At 42.5% G+C, this 22557-nt stretch overlaps 1 protein-coding gene across 1 annotated transcript in view; it reads left to right on the top strand.

The window, feature by feature from the left end:
- Positions 1–22557, top strand: part of LOC139739307 (uncharacterized) — a 32325-nt gene that overhangs the window by 2214 nt on the left and 7554 nt on the right. The window contains exons 2-15 of the mRNA XM_071649923.1: positions 327–666; positions 1289–1475; positions 1999–2894; positions 3730–3903; positions 4404–4913; positions 5609–5770; positions 6274–6663; positions 7349–7645; positions 8260–8539; positions 9656–9779; positions 10304–18187; positions 18719–19674; positions 20482–20579; positions 22270–22543. Of these exons, the coding sequence (XP_071506024.1) occupies positions 327–666; positions 1289–1475; positions 1999–2894; positions 3730–3903; positions 4404–4913; positions 5609–5770; positions 6274–6663; positions 7349–7645; positions 8260–8539; positions 9656–9779; positions 10304–18187; positions 18719–19674; positions 20482–20579; positions 22270–22543 (12572 nt within the window). The remainder of the gene's footprint in view (positions 1–326; positions 667–1288; positions 1476–1998; positions 2895–3729; positions 3904–4403; positions 4914–5608; positions 5771–6273; positions 6664–7348; positions 7646–8259; positions 8540–9655; positions 9780–10303; positions 18188–18718; positions 19675–20481; positions 20580–22269; positions 22544–22557) is intronic.

The raw sequence follows: 22557 nt of genomic DNA on the forward strand, positions 1-22557 counted from the left end.
CATTGTGTAAAAGGCTTGCTCACCGAAAAGAACTACATCACTTTTTTTTAAAACTTCTTTCCTTTTGCATCTGAATGAAACATAGGAGATTATTTTCAACATGAAGTAGCTTTCTGATTACAGTCCACCCAGTCACAGCCCATTATGCCTAACCTAACTGTATGTAATGGTTTTTCATGACTTCTGAATAAAGAACATTCATATGTTTGTTTTATGTGCTTTAAACTTATTTATATCTATTAAATCAACTTCGTTTATCTTATAATCAGTCAGAAGAACATTGCTCCTATTGATATGAAGGTGCACCTAATTTTACCAATCCACAGATCTGTGCTTGCTCTGATAACCACTTTGGGAGTGAATGTGAATTCCGCTGTGCACACGGTAGTGTGGAGGACTCGGTATGCACCTGCAATGAGTGCTACACTGGCTACGAGTGCAACGTCGAGTGTTCTGGTAATGGGCAGTGCGAGAGTGGTCAGTGTCAGTGCACCAACCTTGCCGAACAGGCCTTCGTGGGACCACACTGCGAGTTCCTGGGGTGTCCCAGCTCCTGCAGTGGGCATGGTTCCTGCAACTCTGGAACACAAGAGTGTACCTGCTACCCTGGATGGTCAGGAAAGGACTGCAGTACTCCAGATTGTCCTGGAACACCCAGTTGCTCAGGTAAGTGGAGTGTAATACCCTTGATAACTACATTCTTTTACAGAGCTTAAGATACCTTGACACCAGAAACTTAAATTGTCAAGTTTAGATGTGTGATACAATTTTCTCTTCTTTTTTTTTAGATCTTAACAAGATATTTTGCCAGGTTTAATGATAGCATTGTCAAGTGTTGGAACTCATTATGTCATCAAACTGTAAATAAGGAATTTTTCAGGTGTTCGTCGTCTTTCATTGAGACTTTGATCATGCATCTCATATTTTAGTATGAATTATAAGACAGCACTGTGATTTATGATATATCTTATGACCAAAGGAGTGAATGTGTAACAGCCAATTTTCTTTCTCTGGTTAGAGTAAAGAATGTTCACTTTTTTTGTGTGTGTGTAGCATCAATGACAGCTTCTATTCATGTCAATCCATGTAATTTGGTTTATTGCTTAGCTAATGATGCAAAGTACAATGTAAGTAGTGAAATGAGGAGAAGTTTCAGAATTCAGCATATTTTGACTCGTTCATTACTAAACCATAAAATAACTATAAAAGAATGTAACTCATGGAATGCACCATGTTTAAAGCTAATATAATTATAACTGATAATTTGACTTTGTGTGTCATATCACAGGTAATGGTGTCTGCAGAGACACAATACCAAGAAAATGCAAATGTCATCCAAGGTGGACAGGCACTGCCTGTGACGTTCCTTGCTCCAACGGAAACAACACGCATGGGATGGGATGTGTATGCAATCCCTGCTTCACTGGTGTGGGTTGCACAGAGATCTGCAGTGGGAATGGACTATGCGAGGATGGGTGGGTGATTCCCACTTTCATTTCATATAATTCCATTCATACACAAGAACTTTTATAGCCTTTAGAACCTACAGTTTATGTAAGGATTAATCGGTGTCAAAGATATGTTATTGTCCATCTCAGTTGAATAATTTGATTTCTACCAGATGATCCTCAATCCTTTCATGTTTAATGACATACACTTTCCAGCTATATAGATGGATAGATAAGATACTTTGATAGATATTAAGATAGTAATGGATATGATAGTAGCAGCAGATAGCCTAAACTCATGAGCCTTGCTGGCATGGTGTCTTAACTTTATACATACACATAGTGACAACCAAATAGACATTACAAGTGAATTTACACCAATGTCTATTGGTGTCATATTTATATGGTTTTCACCATAAATTCATGTACATACAGTGTAAATATATCTTTTGCAATTTGATGAAATAAATAGAGTCAATCCAAACTTTCAGTATAGAGATTGTTGCACAAGTATTCAAAATTAGCAATATGCTACATCCTTCCATGACAGGAGGTGCGCCTGCCACTTTGAAACAGGTTTCCGTGGCGATAGATGTCAAATTCCAGGATGTCCTGGTAACATGACAGACTGTAGCGGCCATGGCAGCTGTAACACAGGCAGCTGGGAGTGTCTCTGTGATCCTGGGTGGAAGGGAGTGGGATGCCAGCTACCGGACTGTCCAGGAACTCCAGATTGCTCCGGAAATGGGGACTGCCCTCTACCGCCTGTAGGAGAAAACCCTGTTTGTCACTGTCACGACACTTACATGGGCCACGCCTGCGAGCTCCGATGTTTCCACGGAGTGCCTACCCTGATCAACTCCACGTGGGTGTGCGCTTGTGATGACTGCTACGCTGGACTCGACTGTGGGTCCTTTTGCAACAACCAAAGCGAGGAGTGTGTCGATGGCGTGTGCGACTGCGGGTTCGGAGGGTGGCGGGGCGAGCGTTGTGATGTTCTCGGTTGTCCAGGTATCGGTGCCGACTGCAGCAACCACGGACAGTGCAACCTTGCTGATCGCACCTGCCTGTGTGACGGGGGCTGGACGGGAGCAGGTTGCCACCTCCCGGATTGTCCAGGGGAGCCGGACGACTGCAATGGTAGGGGGATCTGCCTGGAGGATTACCCTTCCCCACGCTGCGTCAACTGCAGTGATGGCTGGATGGGACCTGCCTGTGAGATTCCGTGTGTCAACGGTGCCCAAGATCCACCAAACTCTGGTGTATGTGTCTGCGAGCCGTGCTTCCATGGCGTGAGTTGTGATGAACTGTGTTCTGGTGTTGGCAGATGCTTTGACAATGGCACGTGTGACTGCTCGAATACCACTGGAAAAGGCTCGTACTGTGGGCACTATTGTCAAAGTCCAACTGGATTGCCATGTATGGGAAGAGGTTCTCTAATAAGTGGTAAGTAGAAAAAAATAACTTGCTTTGACTAATGCATTCTCTCTTTTCTCAGCTTAACTGTATATTGGTTTTCCAACTGTTCTACATTTCTCTTTTCTTGAACAGTAGTGGAGTAAACTTTGAAATACACAGTGTATGAACAAGAATTGAAAATAGTCATTTGTTTAATTTTCAGCTCATAGGGACATTATCACTCTGTGTTATGTGCTATATAAGCACTGTCAAAGATTGTTATCATTTTTTTAGATTATTTTCTTGCATTAATTTGGTGACAGCCTTCTCGTCTATTACCAAGTTATATACTGTATGATCACATACAGGTCGATGTCAAAATCTGTAAACGTACTTGCAAGTGTTTACATGTAGCTGGAGGTACACTGTATGCCTTCACCATGATGTGCTTTCAAGACGGTAGATTACTTGATAAATACAGACTTCTGTTCATGCCCCTCATAAAGGTGCATCTGTGGTACCATAGAAAATGTTTGTCCTCCTTTACAAACCTACACAAGGCAACACATAACTTTTTGCAGTATAAACTATAATGGTTTGTATATCAATGTAGCATTTGCTATCATTTGATAAAATTTGCTCCATGTATGGCAGTTATGTTTTGAAATATCAGAATTAGTTTTTCTCAAGGGGTAGCCAGGATATTGAGCAGTAGCCATGACTTCTTACCCTATCACTTTGTGCATACTATATCATAATAGTAACGCAATACAAAAGATAGAAGTATACACTGTATGAGCCTGTATTAATCACTGACAAGTCTCAAGGATATATTCTTTTAAATGGCATTGGGAAACCCTCTTGTGCGCCTCTTCCTTTATAGGTGAATGCCTGTGCAATCAGGGCTGGGCAGGTGATTGCTGTGATCAGGCGGACTGCCCTGGGGATCCAGACTGTAATGGGCGGGGCGACTGCTTTGCCGAGGTGTTGGTTCCTGAATGCAGGAACTGCATGGTTGGATGGATGGGAGAAGCATGTGAGATTCCATGTGGACCAGGTAAGACATTCAGGATGGTATCCCCTCCCCCCAAATATTATTTGGTGATTACTTGTATTCAGATTCAGTCTAGAATCTGATCACTGATTTTGGCATGGAGTATCGGGCTACAATAATTGTGTGTTGTTTGAAGATTTGTTATTATTACAATTATACATAACGTTAGATTATTCATGATGGTTAATACATCAACGTGAAATTCATGCATTTTGTAATACTGCCTTTGCCAAAAAGCATTTATGCAAGTATAAAAATGATACACTTTCTGTATGGTATGAATCGTGGATTTGTGCAAATATCAAAAGTCACACACATTATATGCTGCCAGTGATAGTGATTAGCAGAAATACAATATATTGTCCTCTGTAATGTTGGCTCTGTGAGGTCTTCAGAATCCAAAATTACATAAGATAGGAAGAATTTTTTGGGTCAAATTACTTCCATTTTGATTTTTACCATTACTAAACTGATTAATGTTTATTCCAAATTCCTCATCCAAGAACATGGTATCCAGAGGCCAATGGACAGTGGCATCTGTGAGTGCACTGACCCCTGTTGGCATGGTCTCAGCTGCTTGGACCTCTGCAGTGGACGTGGCTCCTGCAACAATGCCACCGCAACCTGTGACTGCCTGGACGGAGCCTGGGGAGATTTCTGCGAGATCCTCGGTTGCCGTGGTGACGGGATGCCCTGCTCCGGCCATGGGGTGTGCCAGTCCGACAGAGCGTGTCTCTGTGATGAGGGCTGGATGGGGGATGGTTGCCAGATTCCTGTGTGCCCGGAGGAGTGCAGTGGTTACGGTGTCTGCAGCGGTGCTTCCGATGTGCCAACCTGTGAGTGCGACGCCCACCACTTCGGCACCGACTGCGGCTACTTGTGTCAGAACGGGAGTGTAGTGAACAGCACTTGTCAGTGCGACCCGTGCTACGCAGGACCGGCCTGCGACCAGGAATGTGCAGCGCATGGTCAATGTGAAAATGACACATGCCTGTGTGAGGCTTCATGGTGGGGTGAGATTACTTGTCTTTGTTTTCAGCTTGTAGAACAATGGTCAAATTATGTGAACTTTATTATTTGGGGAGAGTTTCATCACTTCTTCCCATGGTCAAAGTGTTCATGCATTTTCTTTACTTGATACCATGCAGAAGTGCTTTGACATTGCTTTGACATTGAAGAATATATTAAAATGTTCCCCCAAAAAAGCACATGAATTCAGAATGAAAGAGCATAAACATTGAAACACAGTGTCATGCTCTAGGATTTTGTTTTCTCAGAGAACTTCTCAGGTGGATTTATCATTCTTGGAATATAAAAACGAATGTCGCAAAAATGATTGAGTGTCTTTTTGAGAGATGATAAGCCTAGAATCTACTCAACTATTGCGAAGAATTAAAGTCTCATTGATTTTGCCTTGTTTGCTAGCTGACTGGCAGGGATTATTAGACCAAAGGATTGGAATAATATCATTATTTGATCTAACTTCTGGTCTTTTGTGAAGGAGTGCTTGCATTTATTTTTTTTGTGAAGCATTATTGTATGAGAATGATTGCAGATTATGTGCATAAGTGCCATCTGTTGTAGTTTGTGTGTGCTGTGCGTGTGTGCATAATGTGATAGTGCAAGTCAGTGACTAATGAGAATCAGTATTAAATAGACATTAATCAAATCATACAAGAGTTCATGAACTTTGAACTTGTAATCTTAGGTCCAGTGTGCAGCTACAGGGGCTGCCCCGGGGAGGGGACAAACTGCACTGGCCATGGGTACTGCAATGTTCTACAACAACAGTGCTCCTGTGAGCAGGGCTGGAAGGGAGTCGGCTGTGAGATTCCAGACTGCTATGGTGAACCCGACTGTGGAGGAAACGGTAAGGGCTGCTGACTCTTAAATTAGTCACAATCTTTCTTTGCCTCTTATACAAAATGGTGAGGAAGGCACAAGTTCTTTCTCAACTATGATCATTTTGAAGAATCTTACATTTAGAAAAAATGCATTTAGAAAAATGACCCTAAGATTTATGGGATAAATGCATTTCATAGGCATATGTGTACATTATGTGAAGAGGAAGCATCTCCTATTTTTCATGTATTGGAGGGGGAAGGGAAGTGGATATCTAGATGTACATTTGTTGATAGTACATTGTAAATTGCCAATATTAAATGGGGGGGGGGGGAATAATTGTTCTTTACATCCGAGTACAGTATCACATTACTGAACTCTACTGAACACGAATGCAAAAAGACACAGGCAATCAAATGTACGGCAGTGTTCTGTGCAAACTCGAATGCTGTAATTAAATGCTGTAGTTATGACCCAGATGAAATGTTATGATAGATGGCGTTATCATCATAGTTCTTGTTTTCGATGAAGGATATTGTGACGGGGAGAAATTCGTCCCACCCCAGTGCGTGTGTTACTCCGGATGGATGGGAGAGAACTGTGACACGCCTTGCGTCAACGGAACGGAATCGCCACCAAGATCTGGAATGTGCCAGTGCCATGGGTGTTTCTCTGGGCTTAGCTGCAATGTAGAGTGCTCAGGCAGAGGGAGCTGTCTAGAGAACGGTGTTTGCACATGCTCGGAATTCTTCAAGGGAGAGCTGTGCCAGGAATACGACTGCCCCGGCGAACCGGACTGCTCGAGTCGAGGGTCGTGTGTTTTGCGAGACGAGACGGCTATCTGTCTGTGTGACCCGGGATTCACCTCTGAGAACTGTAGTGAAATCATCTGTCCTGGAGAGCCTCAATGTTCTGGCCATGGTACGAAAAGATCTTTTTTCTTATGTATTATGTATGTCATGTATATACAATTTATCACCACCACAAACCTAATTAGAATCCTGCCCCACTTGAAAAGTCAGTAGATGTCTTGAAATTGAACTATTTCAGTGTTTATAAATGATTTTTTTCTATGGTTTCTTGAGCTAACATAATTATGTATATATGTCTCAGTCAGTCAACACTTGACTGCATTTAACATGATCTCAAAACTGCTTTTTTTCCTGAAAACTGTGTTAAACTGGTGACCAGCTTCCATAGAAGTAATAGTTATAGGTAAAATGTGAGAAATAACATGTCAGTGGAAATGTATACATTGCTTCTTTCTTTTATCAAGCAATTTATAGGACAAGGTAGGCCCTACAGGTCATTGAACCCATGCCCTGCTAGTCTTAATTTATTTTTCAACTTGCTCATTTCAACAACACAAAGCAGGATGATATGTTTTATCTCATCATTCATCACTCCATAGAAGCTGCACGTTCTCTTGTGGATATTCAAAGAGTAGATGAAGATTCACTCTTAAAAAGATTACTCTAAGAATGTTCAGATACGTGAAATTCTATTAAATTTCATCTCTCAAAGATTTTATTCATGATCAATCAAATTAAATATGCAAGGGCACCTCCGATAAAAACTTTCTTGAAATACTTTCATCACTAATTAGGAACATGTACATTGGTTGGAGACAAGCCTGTCTGCATCTGTGACCACGGATTTGATGGCGACTCATGCGACACGTGCCGCGAGAGATTCACCGGCGACAGCTGTGAACGTTGCGTCGAGAACTACATCGGATGGAACGCAAGCTGCAGCATCTACTGCCTCAAGGGGGTTGCCTCGGAGGTTGGCGGTGATGAGTGCCGCTGCCATAGCAACAATGAGCTGGGGTACTGGGCAGGCGTCAGCTGTGAGCGGTGCCAGGATGGATACGCTCTGCCGTACTGCAGAGCATGTCAGACAGGTAATAAAGCACCTCTATGTGAGCTCTTTTAAATAGTCGACATACATGTAGAGTGTATCTGCTGATGCACGCTCTGTCTGTTTACTCACATTCTGAAATTATACAGTCAGTGAGTATAGGGATGTACTTAAAAGTTTACCTTCCTAGGCTGATCCTTATCAAGTGGGAGTTTAAATGTTAGGTAGAAACACTTTCATTCGTCAAATTAGTAAAGAGCAGTAAGGACCACAATGAATGGACACAGCTCTCAGTTAATGTGTGTTCTTGTTTGTGTGTGTGCTATAAAGCCTAGTCAGAGTAAGAAGTATTAACCCACTGAAGATGGGCTGTCTTTGGTACAACACACCTTTCCCATAAACACTTGCCCGAGTATACTCGGGACTCTTCAACAAGTTAAATGAATCCAAAACCTAGTTTGCTTTCATCATCCTCCAATTTCATTCTATGTCTAGTGTAGTAGTATTTTTATGGAATGATAAATGCAATTTTTTTTTTAAATAAACTTATTCTATTTAGTTTCAAAGTACAGATCTGTAATACATAGCAAGATTCAGTGCATGCTGCCAAGAATATTGAATAAAATTTAGTCTCCCCCCTCTGTTGTATGTTCCCAGACTATGTAGGAGACTGCACCATCAGATGCATTGAAGGTCAAGGTACTTACAGTGACCCCAACGATGGGTCGGGAGGTCGTGGGGTCTTGCGACCTTTCTTGCAGTGTGTGACCCCTGGGAATGAAACCGATGAAGGAGAGGCCTGGTTTGGCTATGAAAATGATAACTGGCATAACATCTACATACCCATCGGCCCGGCGAACCATTTCAATCAGGAGGATTTTGAAGGTCAACCAACTAAGTTCAAACCTGGTCTGCATTACAGCGCAGTGAGAGTCAAGTAGGTGGACCTGTCACTATTCTCTATTGTCTCATCCTATCAAGTTTGCTTATTAGTTTGCTAAGAATCTTGTGAGTACACCATAATTGAGGGGGAGCTATGAAAGTTTTACATTCTATTTCTGAGAGTTATGCCACAACATCATGAGAATTCATCTCCATGTGTGACGTCCATCTTTATGTTTCTAATTCATCCAAAGTGTTGGGAATGTGTAATGCAAAGGTAGATGGTGGAAACCACAGTCTAAGTAAGAGCGAAATAACCAGTAACAGTTTGTTTTACATGTACTTCATCATGGTATCTGAAATGTAGTGCTCTTGTAGCTGTTAGAAGTATATCTGAAAATCATGAATCATGCTGTGTGTTTTTATCATGGCAATGATTTCACTGATGAGATCTGAACTTGAATATTTGCTGTGAGCAAACTTTGAAAAGGGGAAATTATCAAGCACCTTTGCATTGGCGTTTTTTGAAAGCTAGCCACATGAGGGTATTTTTATCTCGGATAGGGGAGGAGTAATACATTTTTTTTTTAAAGCAGAGTCCTTGGCTTTATCAGTATCAGGGCCTTCAGTCCTAAATTAGAGACACTTCTGTTGCAAATTATTCACTAATTGCGCTACATCAACACAAATAAGCACCAATGATTCAGTGTTTTAGAAGTACTAGTAGCCATAGTAAAAAAATCAAGAGCATACATTGTACATACTCAGGTGGACTCAAACCAACAATCTTCTGATTATCATGGCTACTCCTAAAAACACAATCAGTGCTTACATATGTTGCTGTAAGGTAATTTGCCAATCAGGTGCAATAAAGAGTCGAAGTGAGAATTCTTAATTTGCATTGAGACACTTCATCCATTGCTTTTTATTTAATCCTGTCAAAAGCAGGAGAACCGCTGCTAAGCCAAAGGTCTTTTTAATTGAGACTGTGTGTGTTAAAAAATGTCAGCCAGAATGGAATTTTCTACAGGAAGTTGAGTGAGTATTTTAGTTTCCAGTTCATTGTAAAATGATGTGTTGTAAAGTTCAGTGAGCACCAGTAAATGGAAAAAAAAAAATGTGTTGTGGGAAAACTGCAGCCCTAATTTCCTCCAACTTTCCTTAATTTCAGATTAAACGAGAATGAAGAAGCAGCATGGTTTTTGACTTACAGTCCTTCCAACACACAATTCAGCATCACCACATCATTGGGCCCAGTAAGGCATTGCTCAGCAGTGGATGAGCAGATGGCAGAAGTGAGTGCAACCATATCTTAGAATTGCATATAAAACAGATTTTCTTATTGGGTTTGTTGTGCCTTCGTATTGGCTTGTGCCTGCATCGCATCATGTTTTCGTCAAAGAGCTAAATTGTTTGTATTAGAGGGAAAATCAATTGTTTAATAAGCTTGGGCACATCTTTTTCTCTTACAACCCTTCTTAATATACAAAGAAAGAAGTATAAACAAGCAAAGTGAGGATACGCTACAATACATGTACCTAATCATGTAGAAAAAATGTAAAGCTGAAAAGGTTATTTTTAATGATGATGGAATATTAACCTCACTAGCCACATTTCTGTATACATACTATAAAGTTATAACACACTCATTGGATTACAAACTTACAATGTATTGTGGGCAAGTGATAACATGAGAATAAAAAATGTACTGTCATAGGTCAATTCCTTTACGTGGCCACGATATATCCCCTGTCTTGCACATCACACTACCAAATTGGCTGTGTTTCATGACAATATGAAATATCTGTCAATCTTGCAGGAAGAGAAGCAACAAGCAGCCAGCGACAACCAGTGCCTCTGCAAACAGGGTTACTGGGGTCCAGCCTGCGAGTTTGAGTGCATCGGCGGAGCGAGCAACCCTTGCTATGGCAACGGCGCATGCAATTCTTCAACAGGAGCGTGTGATTGTAGCAGCGCAGTGAGTCCAGACTCGGCCAACTGCACCACCTGTGCCGCAGGTATGTTTGGTGTGGACTGCTCCATTGGCTACTCTGTGGGACCTGCAGATCTTCTCCTGCACTTTGCAGCAGCGTACGGGCCTGGACACTTTACTACTTTTGATGGAGCACTTTACACCTATCGAGGAGAAGGGATACACACCTTGATCAGAGGGTCTGTTAGCCTGCAGGTGCAGCTGGTGACCTGCCAGGCCAGGATGTATGCAACATGCATCAATGCAGTGGCATTTGCTCCCCAGGGAGGACGATCTGTTGTCATCCACGCTGGCTACACAGATGATGAAGTTGAATTCCCAATGTGGCTCGATGGAGTAGTCGCCAACATCAATAACTCCCCTCATCTTGGTGGCAGTTTCTTCATTGAACAAGAATCTTACAACCACTTCTCGATATTCAAAACTGATCATGTGCACATTGATATTCATCTAAGGGGCAGAAGCCTGGATGTGTATGTAAGGGTTGTCAGCTTGGTTTGCAGTGCAACCGAGGGACTGCTGAGCAGTTGTGATGGAGATCCATTCAATGACTTCAGCCTTTCAAGTGGAGAAACACTGGTTCAGGACAGGAACAATATTTTATCTTTGGATCAGAGCAACATTCACACAATATTTGGACCCTCTTGGAAAGAAACAGGAACATCTTTGCTGGAGCCCATCTACGGTGCTGGAGATTACAACGAGGTTAAGCTGTCGGGCAATTCTGATTCTGGCTATGCTTTGTATTTTCAAGACTCGGCCATCAAAACAACTACCCAGGTACTTACTTTCACAGGCCCGGATGTCACTCTGGAGTTAGATCTGAAGCCAGCAAGGGCATCCTCTGAATGCGTGGCAGTCCTTTCCTATGTACTGCAGGACACCTCAACACTGCTTCTCTGCAACAACTATCTCGCTGTATCCATCGGCTCTGACTTGATATGGACATCTCAAATCGAGCTTCTGGTTGACACTTGGTATCGTGTTGCTCTTGTCTGGCAGAAGTCCATAACCACGCTTCGTATGTATGCCTTCCAGTCTACTACATTGTGGTCAACAGAGATATTTGTCTTCAGTGATGCCGACTCTGAATTCTTTGATCCTGGTGGAACCTTAGTCTTAGGCCAGTGGCATCTGCCTCCAAATTACAATGGACCGTACCTCTACCAAGGTTTCCATGGATGGCTTGACGAAGTCAGGATTTGGAATACCTTTTACTTTTCTGAGGATTTGCTTGCACGTGTCAATGTTGCAGCGGATGTGCCCGATCACGCACTTTGTAATTACTGGACATTTAATGAAGGGCAGGGATCTGTCATCTATGATATCAAGTCTGCCATTTCCATGCAGATGTTGCCCGATGCATGGAATCCTCCAATATGGAAGTTTTCATCTGCCCACATTGAACGATTTGAAGTTCTCACTGTCAATGCTGTGTATGGTACTTTCTGGTCAGGCTCTCTGTCACAGCCAGAGGCAAGAGACTTTTGCCACAACCTTATTACTTCATCATCATATGACGTCTGCAACAATATGGAGACATCCAGCTATTACCTCTCGCAGTGCATAGCGGATGCTGCACTTTACGATACAATTGCATTTACAATGGAAGTGGCATTGGTGTATGCAGCTCAGTGTGAGAACATTAACAGAGTAACTGCATCACCGGCCCAGTCACACTGTAATGACTTCCCGGGCAGACGCTTCCAAGGCTGGACTGGCCCACAATGCAATGTCCCATGCCACTCTGGAGAAGGAGCTAGTTCATGTGTGTGCTATGCAGGATACTGGGGTTCAGCATGTGAGAACTTCTGCGACGGTGGCGGTGGATCATTTGCCTGCGGTGGTGTCGGCGTTTGCAACAAAGACACAGGAGACTGTTCCTGTCCTGTGTCACACGACTCACACCTGAACTGTTCGTCATGCGGCGTTGGCTTTTATGGGCAAGACTGTTCTCTAGCCATTGTTGAGACTGTGAACATTACATATCCTGTCTGTTCCCTGTATGGCTATGGACACATCGTCACATATGATGGGCTAGCCTTCACCCTCAACATTGCAGGAGAATACCACTTCACCAAAGTAGAGGACATTGATGTATTCATTCGGCTAACTCCATGTCCAGGACATCCAACCTGCCTGACATCTGTGTGGCTTATGCTAGAGGATGCCAATCTGACCATACAGATACCAACATCTGAGAAGGAAGAACTGATGGTCATTCTAAATGGAGAGAGGATTTATCCGACAGACATAGTTTTGCCATCGCGACACAATGTCAGTGTATCATTTGACAGCTTTACAATCTACAATAACATCTCTACCATCCTCATCACATATCACCTAAAGTATTTTGACATCCAAGTGACAACTGGTGAAAAATTGTGCCAAAATTTGACGGGACGTATCATCAGTGGCAATTGTGACAGAGATCCATCAAATGACATAGCAACCAACAGCTCAAACAAGGTCCATGCTAGCAATGTTACATATGACTTAATCAATGGTCCCTGGGCAGAGTATATGGCACTGCCAAGAACAATGCAGACACAGTTTGTTTACAGACTGACCAACCATATTGATGCTAAAGAAATTACCCCTGCTGGATATGGTCTGTACTTTAACAGCTCTAGCTGCATCAGTGAACCAATCTCAAATTCTACATTTGACCCAAACACAGATTTGACCATTGAATTCCTGGTTTTGACCCTCAACAGTGAGCCCGGGTGTATCTTCGCTTATGCTGATGGAGAAACATACCTCACTGTCTCAGTGAGTCAAACTCTACTCCTCCACTTTTCTCCTGGTGTTGAGTTTGACACAGAGATCTCACCTGAGGCAGATAACTGGGGCTTTATATCACTGATCTACCACAGAGATCTTGGAGGCTGCACTTTGGCATATGTGAGCACTGAAAAGAACATAACTGGGGTGTCCATCAACATTGGAACTGGATTCTTTATGCCCGGAGGAACCGTTCTATTTGGTACCTGGCCCACCACTCCAATCTTTGCAGTTCCTTTTGATTCTAGATTTGAAGGATACATTGATGAAGTCAGAATATGGAGGAAAGCATTCGATCTGAACACTGTCTGGTATAACATCGATCTGAACCTCCAGGGGAGTAACGAAGATATTGTTGCCTTATGGAAGTTCTCAGAAGGTGCTGGGTTGACTGCTGCAACTGATTCTATCCATGGATCCCAGCTGGTATTTTCAAGTACTGCTGCCCCCGTGTATGCAATATGCGGGGCTCCTGTTGAAAAGCTAGACACATATTTTGACTTTCCATCACAGATTTACCACAAGTTTTCAAGTGCAGACTCTTATGAGGAAGCATATGGCCACTGTAAGAGGATTGTCTTCTATGAAGGTATTATTGAAGCTTGTAGCTCTTTAGGTCCATCCATTGGGCAGTTCTTCCTACAGAACTGTGTTTACAACTCATCAGTTCAGGGCAGTGATATTACAGCCTACATTACTGCAAGGATGTACTCTTCATACTGTATGGCGACTCTTGCACTTCCCATGTTACCGAGCGCAGCACTCTGCAAAAACGTTAGTACAAACCCCGAAGCCTTCTTTGCTCTTGGCTGTACAGTTGGATCATGCAACTTTGGAACTCGTAACTTGGTAAGCGGTCAATGCGATTGCCTAGAGGGTTACTGGGGCACGGAATGTGATGGTGTCTGTCCCGGTGGACATGAGAACCCGTGTAACAGGCAAGGTTTCTGTGACAGAGACACCGGTGAATGCCAATGTCTCCTGACCTGGTCACAGACAAGTAACTGCACGGAATGCGCTGGGTCGTGGACTGGAGACAATTGCTCCATTGCCCTCCCGGATCCAAGTGAAACAATCGCAAACAAAACATGTTCCGTCTTTGGCCAAGGTCACTTTGTCACGTTTGACGGTGCTCAGTATGACTTCAAGGAGTATGGAGAATATCTGTTCTACCAATATCTGAACGTTAATCTGGAGGTGCAATTGAGGATCATCCCCTGCTATCAACAAACGTCATGTGTAGTGGGTGTGGCTGTGTCATATCAGGGCGATGCACTCATCATTCGCGCTGGCTACACATCGGAAAGTAATGCCATCTTCTGGTTCAATGCCAAAGAGACACAGTTGACTCATCTGCAGCAAACATTTGGCAACATTATTGTACAACAGCCAGCTTCTGGGGAATACCACATCAAAGCCCTTGATGAGAGCTGGGATATCCATGTGCGCACAATTGATCGCTATCTCAATGCAATCTTTTCCCTAGTAGTTGCTGATGAGTGCGCCACGTCAACAGGCTTGTGTGGGTCATGCGACAATGCTGACATGAATGACTTCTACTCTGTTGAAGACAGTAGAAGGAGGTGGTGGATATCTGACAATTCGCTGTTCAACCCAATCTATGAGTCCACAGTTTACAATGAGAGACGTGACTTGACAGGAGCAGGATATGGCATTTTATTTAACGATTCATTCCTGCAGTCACAAAGATTGAATCTAGAGCTTAGCGCGGAAATCACCCTAGAGTTCTTCTTTACAAGTATTGATAATAATGGTGTTCTCCTCTCATGTGGTTCGCAGATAACTTTCTCTTTATTCCTTAATGGCACTCTTCGAGTAGCCGTAGGTCTAGAACTGATCGACACAGGACTTGTCCCATATGCAGGGTGGAATCGTTTGGTTTTTGTGCTGCAGCCTTCTCTCCTACGGAGAGTCAATGCTTTCGTCATCAATGTATACCTCTTTGATGCAAATGGTTTATACCATACGTGGGAAGGAAGTGTTTTTGGCAATCCTTTCACTTCAGACATGTACTTGGTGCTTGGCCGTTGGCTGCCCGGTGAGGACACATTTCTTCCATCTCCAGTGTCCCTCCCTTTTGTTGGTGTCATCGATGAACTCTGCATCTGGGACAAAGCCCTGTCTCTCCATGAAGTACTGACACGTATCAGTGCTGGCATTGAACCTGGTCGCAGTCATCTGCTTGCTTTGTGGAAATTTGACGAAGGTCAAGGTTCCGAGGCCGTGGACTTGATTCATCATCGAATACTTGATATGAGCTTTCACACATGGATGAGGACACATTCCCAGTGGCAATTCTCATCTGCTCCAATCATTTTACATCCTCCTGTGTACACACTGGCAAACCCTGCCTTGTGGTCAGAATCTTGTGTGCATTTGTTCAACAAAATGTCCTACCAATCTCTATATCTGCGTGTTGATGTGTTCTTGGTTGCATGTGCAAGAGATTATGCGATGTCAATCTCTAACTTCTCGCAACTTGCAGTGATACTAGGGTTCTCAGATTTGTATCTTCTGCACACAACTCAGAAAGCCTGGCCAGCCCAGAGTCTGTGTAATTCTTTCGCAGATATCAACTTTCCACTGTGGCATGGACCAACTTGCAATATGATGTGCTACTTTTCCAAAGCAGCATCTAACGATGTATCAGTGTGCACATGCTTACCTGGTACTTGGGGTGATGATTGCTCTAAGGAGTGTGACGGAGGCATATCAACTGCTTGTAATAACCATGGAGTCTGCTCTGTAAGCACAGGATTGTGTCAATGTGAGCCAAACTGGATTGGTAAAGACTGTAGCCAGTGTGCACCAGGATGGTTTGGAACTGATTGTTCCATATCCTCAACTTCCACTCCTGGTGTTGACACATCTCGATGTTCCTTCTTTGTCAGTGGATATATCACAACCTTTGATAGCTCTTCTCTCCAATTGCCAGTAACTGATGACTTCAATTTTTACACAACGACAGAGCTGGCAATTCATATCAGACAGATTCCTTGCAGTGGATTGTCTTCTTGTGTGACAGCCATTGGCTTTGACTTCGGTTCAACACAAATGCTGATTGGTGCATCAACATCCCAAGAGTCAGATCCAGTCATTCTTGTTGATAACAGCACTCTCTCCCTTGAAGCACAGCTACATGTAGGGTCTACAGACTACTCTCTGGTGAGAGTGGCCATAGGGGAATACAAACTACATGGTCCCCAGGACTTCTTGCTCAACATCTTCAGTCCTGGAGCATATTTCAACATTGAGCTAGTCCAAACTGGATGCACATATTCTGCGGGCCTGTGCGGGCCGTGTAAAACACACCAGACTTCCTGTAACGATTCATCACCAATATGCGCCATCAATGCCATGGGACTAAAGAATTATGCATCCTTGTATCCACTGAGCCATGAACTGTCACTGCAGTACTTTGCCAGTTACCATTTGCAACACTCACATAGTGTCATTCAGAGAATGCTCAGGGCTCACCCTGTTCTCCCACTCTTCCCCTCATCTTCTGGTTACAGCCTACGCTTTCGGGGGACAGGTATCTTTAGCGATCCATTACCAGACACTTTCCCAATAAATACTGCTGTTACAATTCAATTTTACACCCGAATAACAGACACACCAGGTGGAACTCTTTTCTCTGTGTCTGGCAGAACGACCCTGGCATTGGTTATTGGAGATGATGGCACATTTATGATATTTGAGGGAACCACGTTTCTAACAACAACCATTCCTGTACCAGTTGGTGACTGGCTGTTCATTACTCTTTCTGTACCAAACCTAGCAGGTAGACTTCTTTTCTATTGCATTGATTCCTTAGGGATTGTTGCACAAGCATCATTTTATGTCACTTTCAGTGAATCGCACTTTGTTCCTGGAGCATCAATGAGTATTGGGTCATGGGTGTTGCCAACATCTGGGATTGTCCCCTTACAAGTGGGATCATTCAATGGCGAGGTGGACAGTTTCAGCATGCTTGTAGGTCTTACTATGACCTATAATGAAGTGCTACTTTCCTGGATGAATTCAGGATTTCATACAGATGTATCTGTGTCATGTTTGTTGACCTTCAACAGTGGAAAAGGAGGGGTCGTTGGGGGTGGCACATTGGGAATTGCCTGGCATCTTCCTCACACTTCACCAAACAGTCCGTACTGGACGGCATCAACTCTTGCCATAACGGGGAATCAACTTCCAACCAGTTTTTCCCTCATTGTAAAGTTTCCTAGTGGAGAGTTTGAAAGTGACACAGTGGCCACCTGCACACGTCTTCTGTACTCGGGTCCGGTCAATGACCAATGCGGCAGCCTGACTCAATCAGCTCGCTTCCACTACCAGTCTTGTCTTCAAATCTGTGCTTCGTCTGAAATGCTTCACCTCTCAGTGGACAGTGTCCTGGATTTCTCAGGTCAGTGTAAGGAAGATCTAGATCTATTATCATCCCCAGCTCAATTTCTTTGCAAGGAGTTCACAGAAGAACTTGCTTGGCCCTTCGCTGGAGACCAGTGCGACGTACCTTGTATCTACGGCTCCTACACAGACCAATGTCATTGTCTCTCCGGCTACTATGGAAGCCATTGCAGCCAAACTTGTCCAGGTGGACCAAACAATCCTTGCTATGGGCATGGTCTTTGCCATACAGAGACTGGAAAATGTCTATGTGAATGGGGTTGGAAGAGCGAGACTAACTGTTCTACCTGTGCTGATGGTGTGACAGGGAGGGACTGCTCCATTGTCGATGTCGGTGCTCCAAATGGCACCATGGACACCGTGACCATCATGCCTGGAACTGTGACAAGCCACAGAGGGCTCATGTTCCCCTTTAACCAGTCTGGAACATACCAAATTGCACAAACTACACACACAAACGAACAAACTACTGGCTCTCACTTAGCCGTATCTTACCAAGTAAGTTGAAATTTCATGATTTTCTGGTTTTCTTTGAGTGATAACTAATGAGGCTAATGTAATAAGGTAGAGGAAAAGGTTGTAAAACATGCATTCTTGAGGAGTCTGACATTTATTCAGCGATGATTTGTCATTTCTGCACATATTGATTGTATTGGGTTCAAAGTTTTTGTATCATTGGCTTCAACTTAAATTCCATGAGGATAATCACAAATATACTCAACTAGTTTTTTTTTTTACTTTAGATTATTAAGTCTTTCAAATCCTGAGCTCCTGTTTAGAATGCTTCAGAAGTATCTTTAAAATAAAAGCATTGATCAACATAGACGATGTATATCTGTACGTCCTCCACTAATTACCTTAGTTGAGTGCAAACAAGAGCATTGTAAAAAGTAAGAGTAAGAGTTTTGCTGTTTTTATCTGTTTATACCTGAATAATTAAATTTCTTTCTTTTTCAGAGATTTGCATTGATAAACCAGGAAATGTAACTGAAATGAAACTGACATGAATTTTCATCCTCTTTCTCCAAGGTGCGACAGGTATATTTGGGTCAATCCCCAGCAATCAGCACTGTCTCATTTCAACAAAATGAGAAAGAGGTCACCTTCTACCATGACATGCGAACGCAGGAAGTAAAGGTAGTCTTGGATGGCCATGAAGTCCATTTTGATGAAACCCTACAAGAGGTAGATGACTTCGGATATACCCTTGACATTACACAAGAAAGTCCGGGCCACTATGTTGTTGCGAGTTCAAGTGGCCTCGGGTTGACGACAGAGTTAAGCGAGGGCTCTCTTGGGACAACACTGACGGTGGCCGAAGAGGCATGTTGCCTTGGCGGAACCTGGACTGGATTGGCAGGACCCTGCACATGCCAGGGTGCAGTTCTGAACTCCACCTACGAAATCACACCATCTGATTCTGATGCAGATATTGCAGAGAAGATTAAGAATTTCACTGTCACCCTTCCAGAGGCCTTCATCACCAATAATGACTCGGTAGAGTATGTTGTACCTGGAGGGTATGCAGGCTTTTCCATCCTACTGAACAACTCCTTGGCTTACTCTAACCAGGTAGTATTTGTAAATGCCAAGATCACCATATCGCTGCAGGTGAGGTTTTGCGGACTTAGCTGTGGTGGTGTGATACTGTCCTATGCCAGCACCTCTACACTGGTCCTGTCAGTAAGGAACAGTATTACCGTCTACGTCAATGATCTAGCCTATCCAACAGATCTGGTGATTGCCGCCGCAACCTGGACCCAGCTCAGTCTGGTGTATGATCGGGCTGCAGGCATCCTGCAGGTGTTTTTGCACGACAGCAGTGGTCATGCTGCTAGGAGGAGATTAGAACTAGTAGACAGTGACATCATGGAATCGCATGGGACTTTGGCTATTGGCCACTGGCTGCCAGGAGGCAATGGAGCGCCCTACAGCACGCTTGGACACTTTGTTGGAGAGGTTGATGAGCTCACCTTGTGGAGCAGGTGAGGGCTCTTTCCAGTAAATTGTCACATAGAGTAGCAACAGCTCCTTTCATTGTGATTCTGATATCATTTATAAGCTAGAAAAAAATGTTTGTTGTCACTGTTTTTGCTTATTTTCAATAATCATATGTATGTCGCCTGTAAAATGGCCAATCATAAATTGTACTTCGGTGACGAGAACAAGGGATACCCTTTATGATTACTTGTCCAGTTGTTGCTGTGACCACCTAGTCAGATATGATTATATGATAATCAAAAAGAAGACCATTTTTCCCAATGAAAGCCCTGTGCTACACATATGTCCAGTCTCTATGATGAAGTTTTAAACAGTAGCACTTCCATTATTGCGGCAGTTCCTCTGACAAATCTCTTGAAGAAAGTATCATGACAATAGCCTTGCCAAATTTCCTGCCATCATTTGTTAAAATCTCAGTCCTTGGATTTTGAAAGACATCTTGCAGTACATCCAGCTTCAAGCCACCATGCCCAGCCCTTTTTCATTTACCTTTGCCCTCGCCATATATTGCTTGGCTATCAATGCGTCAGGGGGTTTTAGCTGGTCTACAGTTGTACCTACTAGTTGTGATGTGGCAGGATTGTGCAAACCCATTTTGTTAAATTGTCTTGAGACTAGCAAACTCTTTGTCGAATAAGTGGCAGGAAGATATGTAATTTTGTGTGATGGGTGCATGAAATAGAGGCTAATGAGTAAACTGTCTTAATGTAGCAACTTGTATTCTTTCTATGGCATATACAATTTTGTACATGTACAAGATGATCAAGGGTGAATATCTTAATTTCATTTAGACTGCTGGATGACACAGAACTGCAGGATCTTCAGAGAGCCAGTCCATATTCCTGCACTCCCAATCTTGAAGCTCAATGGCGCTTTGATAATGTACAAGGTATTACTGTATAAATGTATCCTAATTTTTAAAAATCTTTTCTTTGTTCTATGGAATGTATAAATTACATGTAAATGATGTTCGGTGCAATGAAAATCTATATCTTCTCACTTTGGAACTCTAGAAATGTGTCTAGAGATAACAATATGGCTATTGCTGTGAAGAGTTAGAGAACTCCATGTTGTGACCACACATCCACCCATCTTTTCTCTGGCTTTCCTGATGATTGTAAAGGAGTTTGATTTTACCTAAGATACCATGCCATTCTAATGAAAACTGAAAAATTTAATAGTTGAGAAACAATGAAAGATTGATTGACTAATTAATAATCTATGTTACGAAGTATTCACATTTTGTTGTGTTTTGCTTCAATGACCTTGAAAAAAGTAATCCTAGAGAATGCTTCTTTCTATCATTTTTCACCAGTCTCTAGCTTAACTTGGTGGCTCATCTTGCTTCTTGCAACACCATTTATGAGACTTTCTCTTCTGCTAGTAAGCTCTAATGATCTATTAGGGCAATTCCGCAGTTAGGTGGACATGACATGGATAAAAGAAATGTGCCTCTTTATCATACTCTTTAATTTAGGTTTCAACTAATGCCATGGATGTTCACCAATCATTAAGGTCTTTCAAATTCAGTAGATTTTATTTTTCATATTTATTGATTTTGCGAGATCTAAAACCATCATTGAAAATGTACACGTGGGACTGGGGACGCTGAAATTCACTTAAATGCAAATTACAGTGGGTTCCTTTGAAATTTTTTCCTAAAAGTTTTGCTAAAGGGTAAAAGATGAATACATTTAAGTACTCCAGAAGTCATGTGACATTTTGTCAATTACAAAAGGGTGAAATGACCTGCGGAATTACTCCGGACAAATGTAACGTTACTAACCGTAACGTTACTAACCATACTTTTGGGGGTCTAGCTAAGAAATTATTGGTCGAACTGCTAAAAAAATTTGTGTGAACATTTGTCATGATGCGATAATTGAAAATAATGCAACACTTTGTTTGAAGTAACTTTAATTTTTGCACACTTTTTGTTACAAGACATTGATTTTTTTGTCATGTCCTTTTTTCGTAACGTTACTAACCAGCCTTTTAAGTTGCCATAGCAATTCTAATATTTCGTGGATTGTATCCATTTTTTTTCTGTATCATAAACCTGGGAAAGATGAACATGTTTTTGTCATAATTTTGACTTGAAATGAATAAATGGTAATTTAGTAGTAAAAACAAATATCTAAATTTGTTCAAATGTAACGTTACTAACCGCGGAATTGCCCATTAACTGTTAACGTAGAAAAGTGGCACATGATTGATATAATTGTGCACACTACATTACATCATTTTCCGATATTCCCTTCTAATATCTGGCAGATCGCAAATCTTCTCATTTTCTTTTTCAACAGGAAAGGGTATACATACAATTGTAGGCAATCATAGTGTCTCAGTTATGCAAAGCTACAAAATCACACACTTTTTTTTAATGTAAATATCTGTATTGCAGATTTATACACTGTCATACATGTAGTAGCTTACAGGACAGTTATAAGCCATTGGTGTCCCTATGATAGAAAAATATTTGGATATTATTGAATGCCTATAATTGGCTCTCCATAATAACCGTTTTGAAGCAGACTGTATTTTTCAGTAAATGCTTAATGTATTCTTTGTGCCGACAGATGGAGTGGTCACCGACCTGGTATCTGGTTTGGCCCTGCACCTGTCTTCTCCTGGGTTCTCTCCAGCCACCTTGCAACCCTCTACTCTGAATTTGGGCCCTCCTGGTTCCGGTATTCTACCCTCTGACACTCCTACTCTTGATTTCCAGCAAGCTGTGGTGGGTGATGATGATGATGGAATGGCATTCATAGATGCTTGTGGAGATGAGAGTGAAGTGCCGTCATGGATTGTGACTTTCTGCACAGATGTCATTCTTTCTGGTCCAATAGCAGCGTGAGTATTATGCG

This window comes from Diadema antillarum, unplaced genomic scaffold, assembly GCF_040938485.1.
Source record: "Diadema antillarum isolate AM-2024a unplaced genomic scaffold, OU_Dant_1.0 seq00000793_RagTag, whole genome shotgun sequence".
Taxonomy (NCBI): Eukaryota; Metazoa; Echinodermata; class Echinoidea; order Diadematoida; family Diadematidae; genus Diadema; species Diadema antillarum.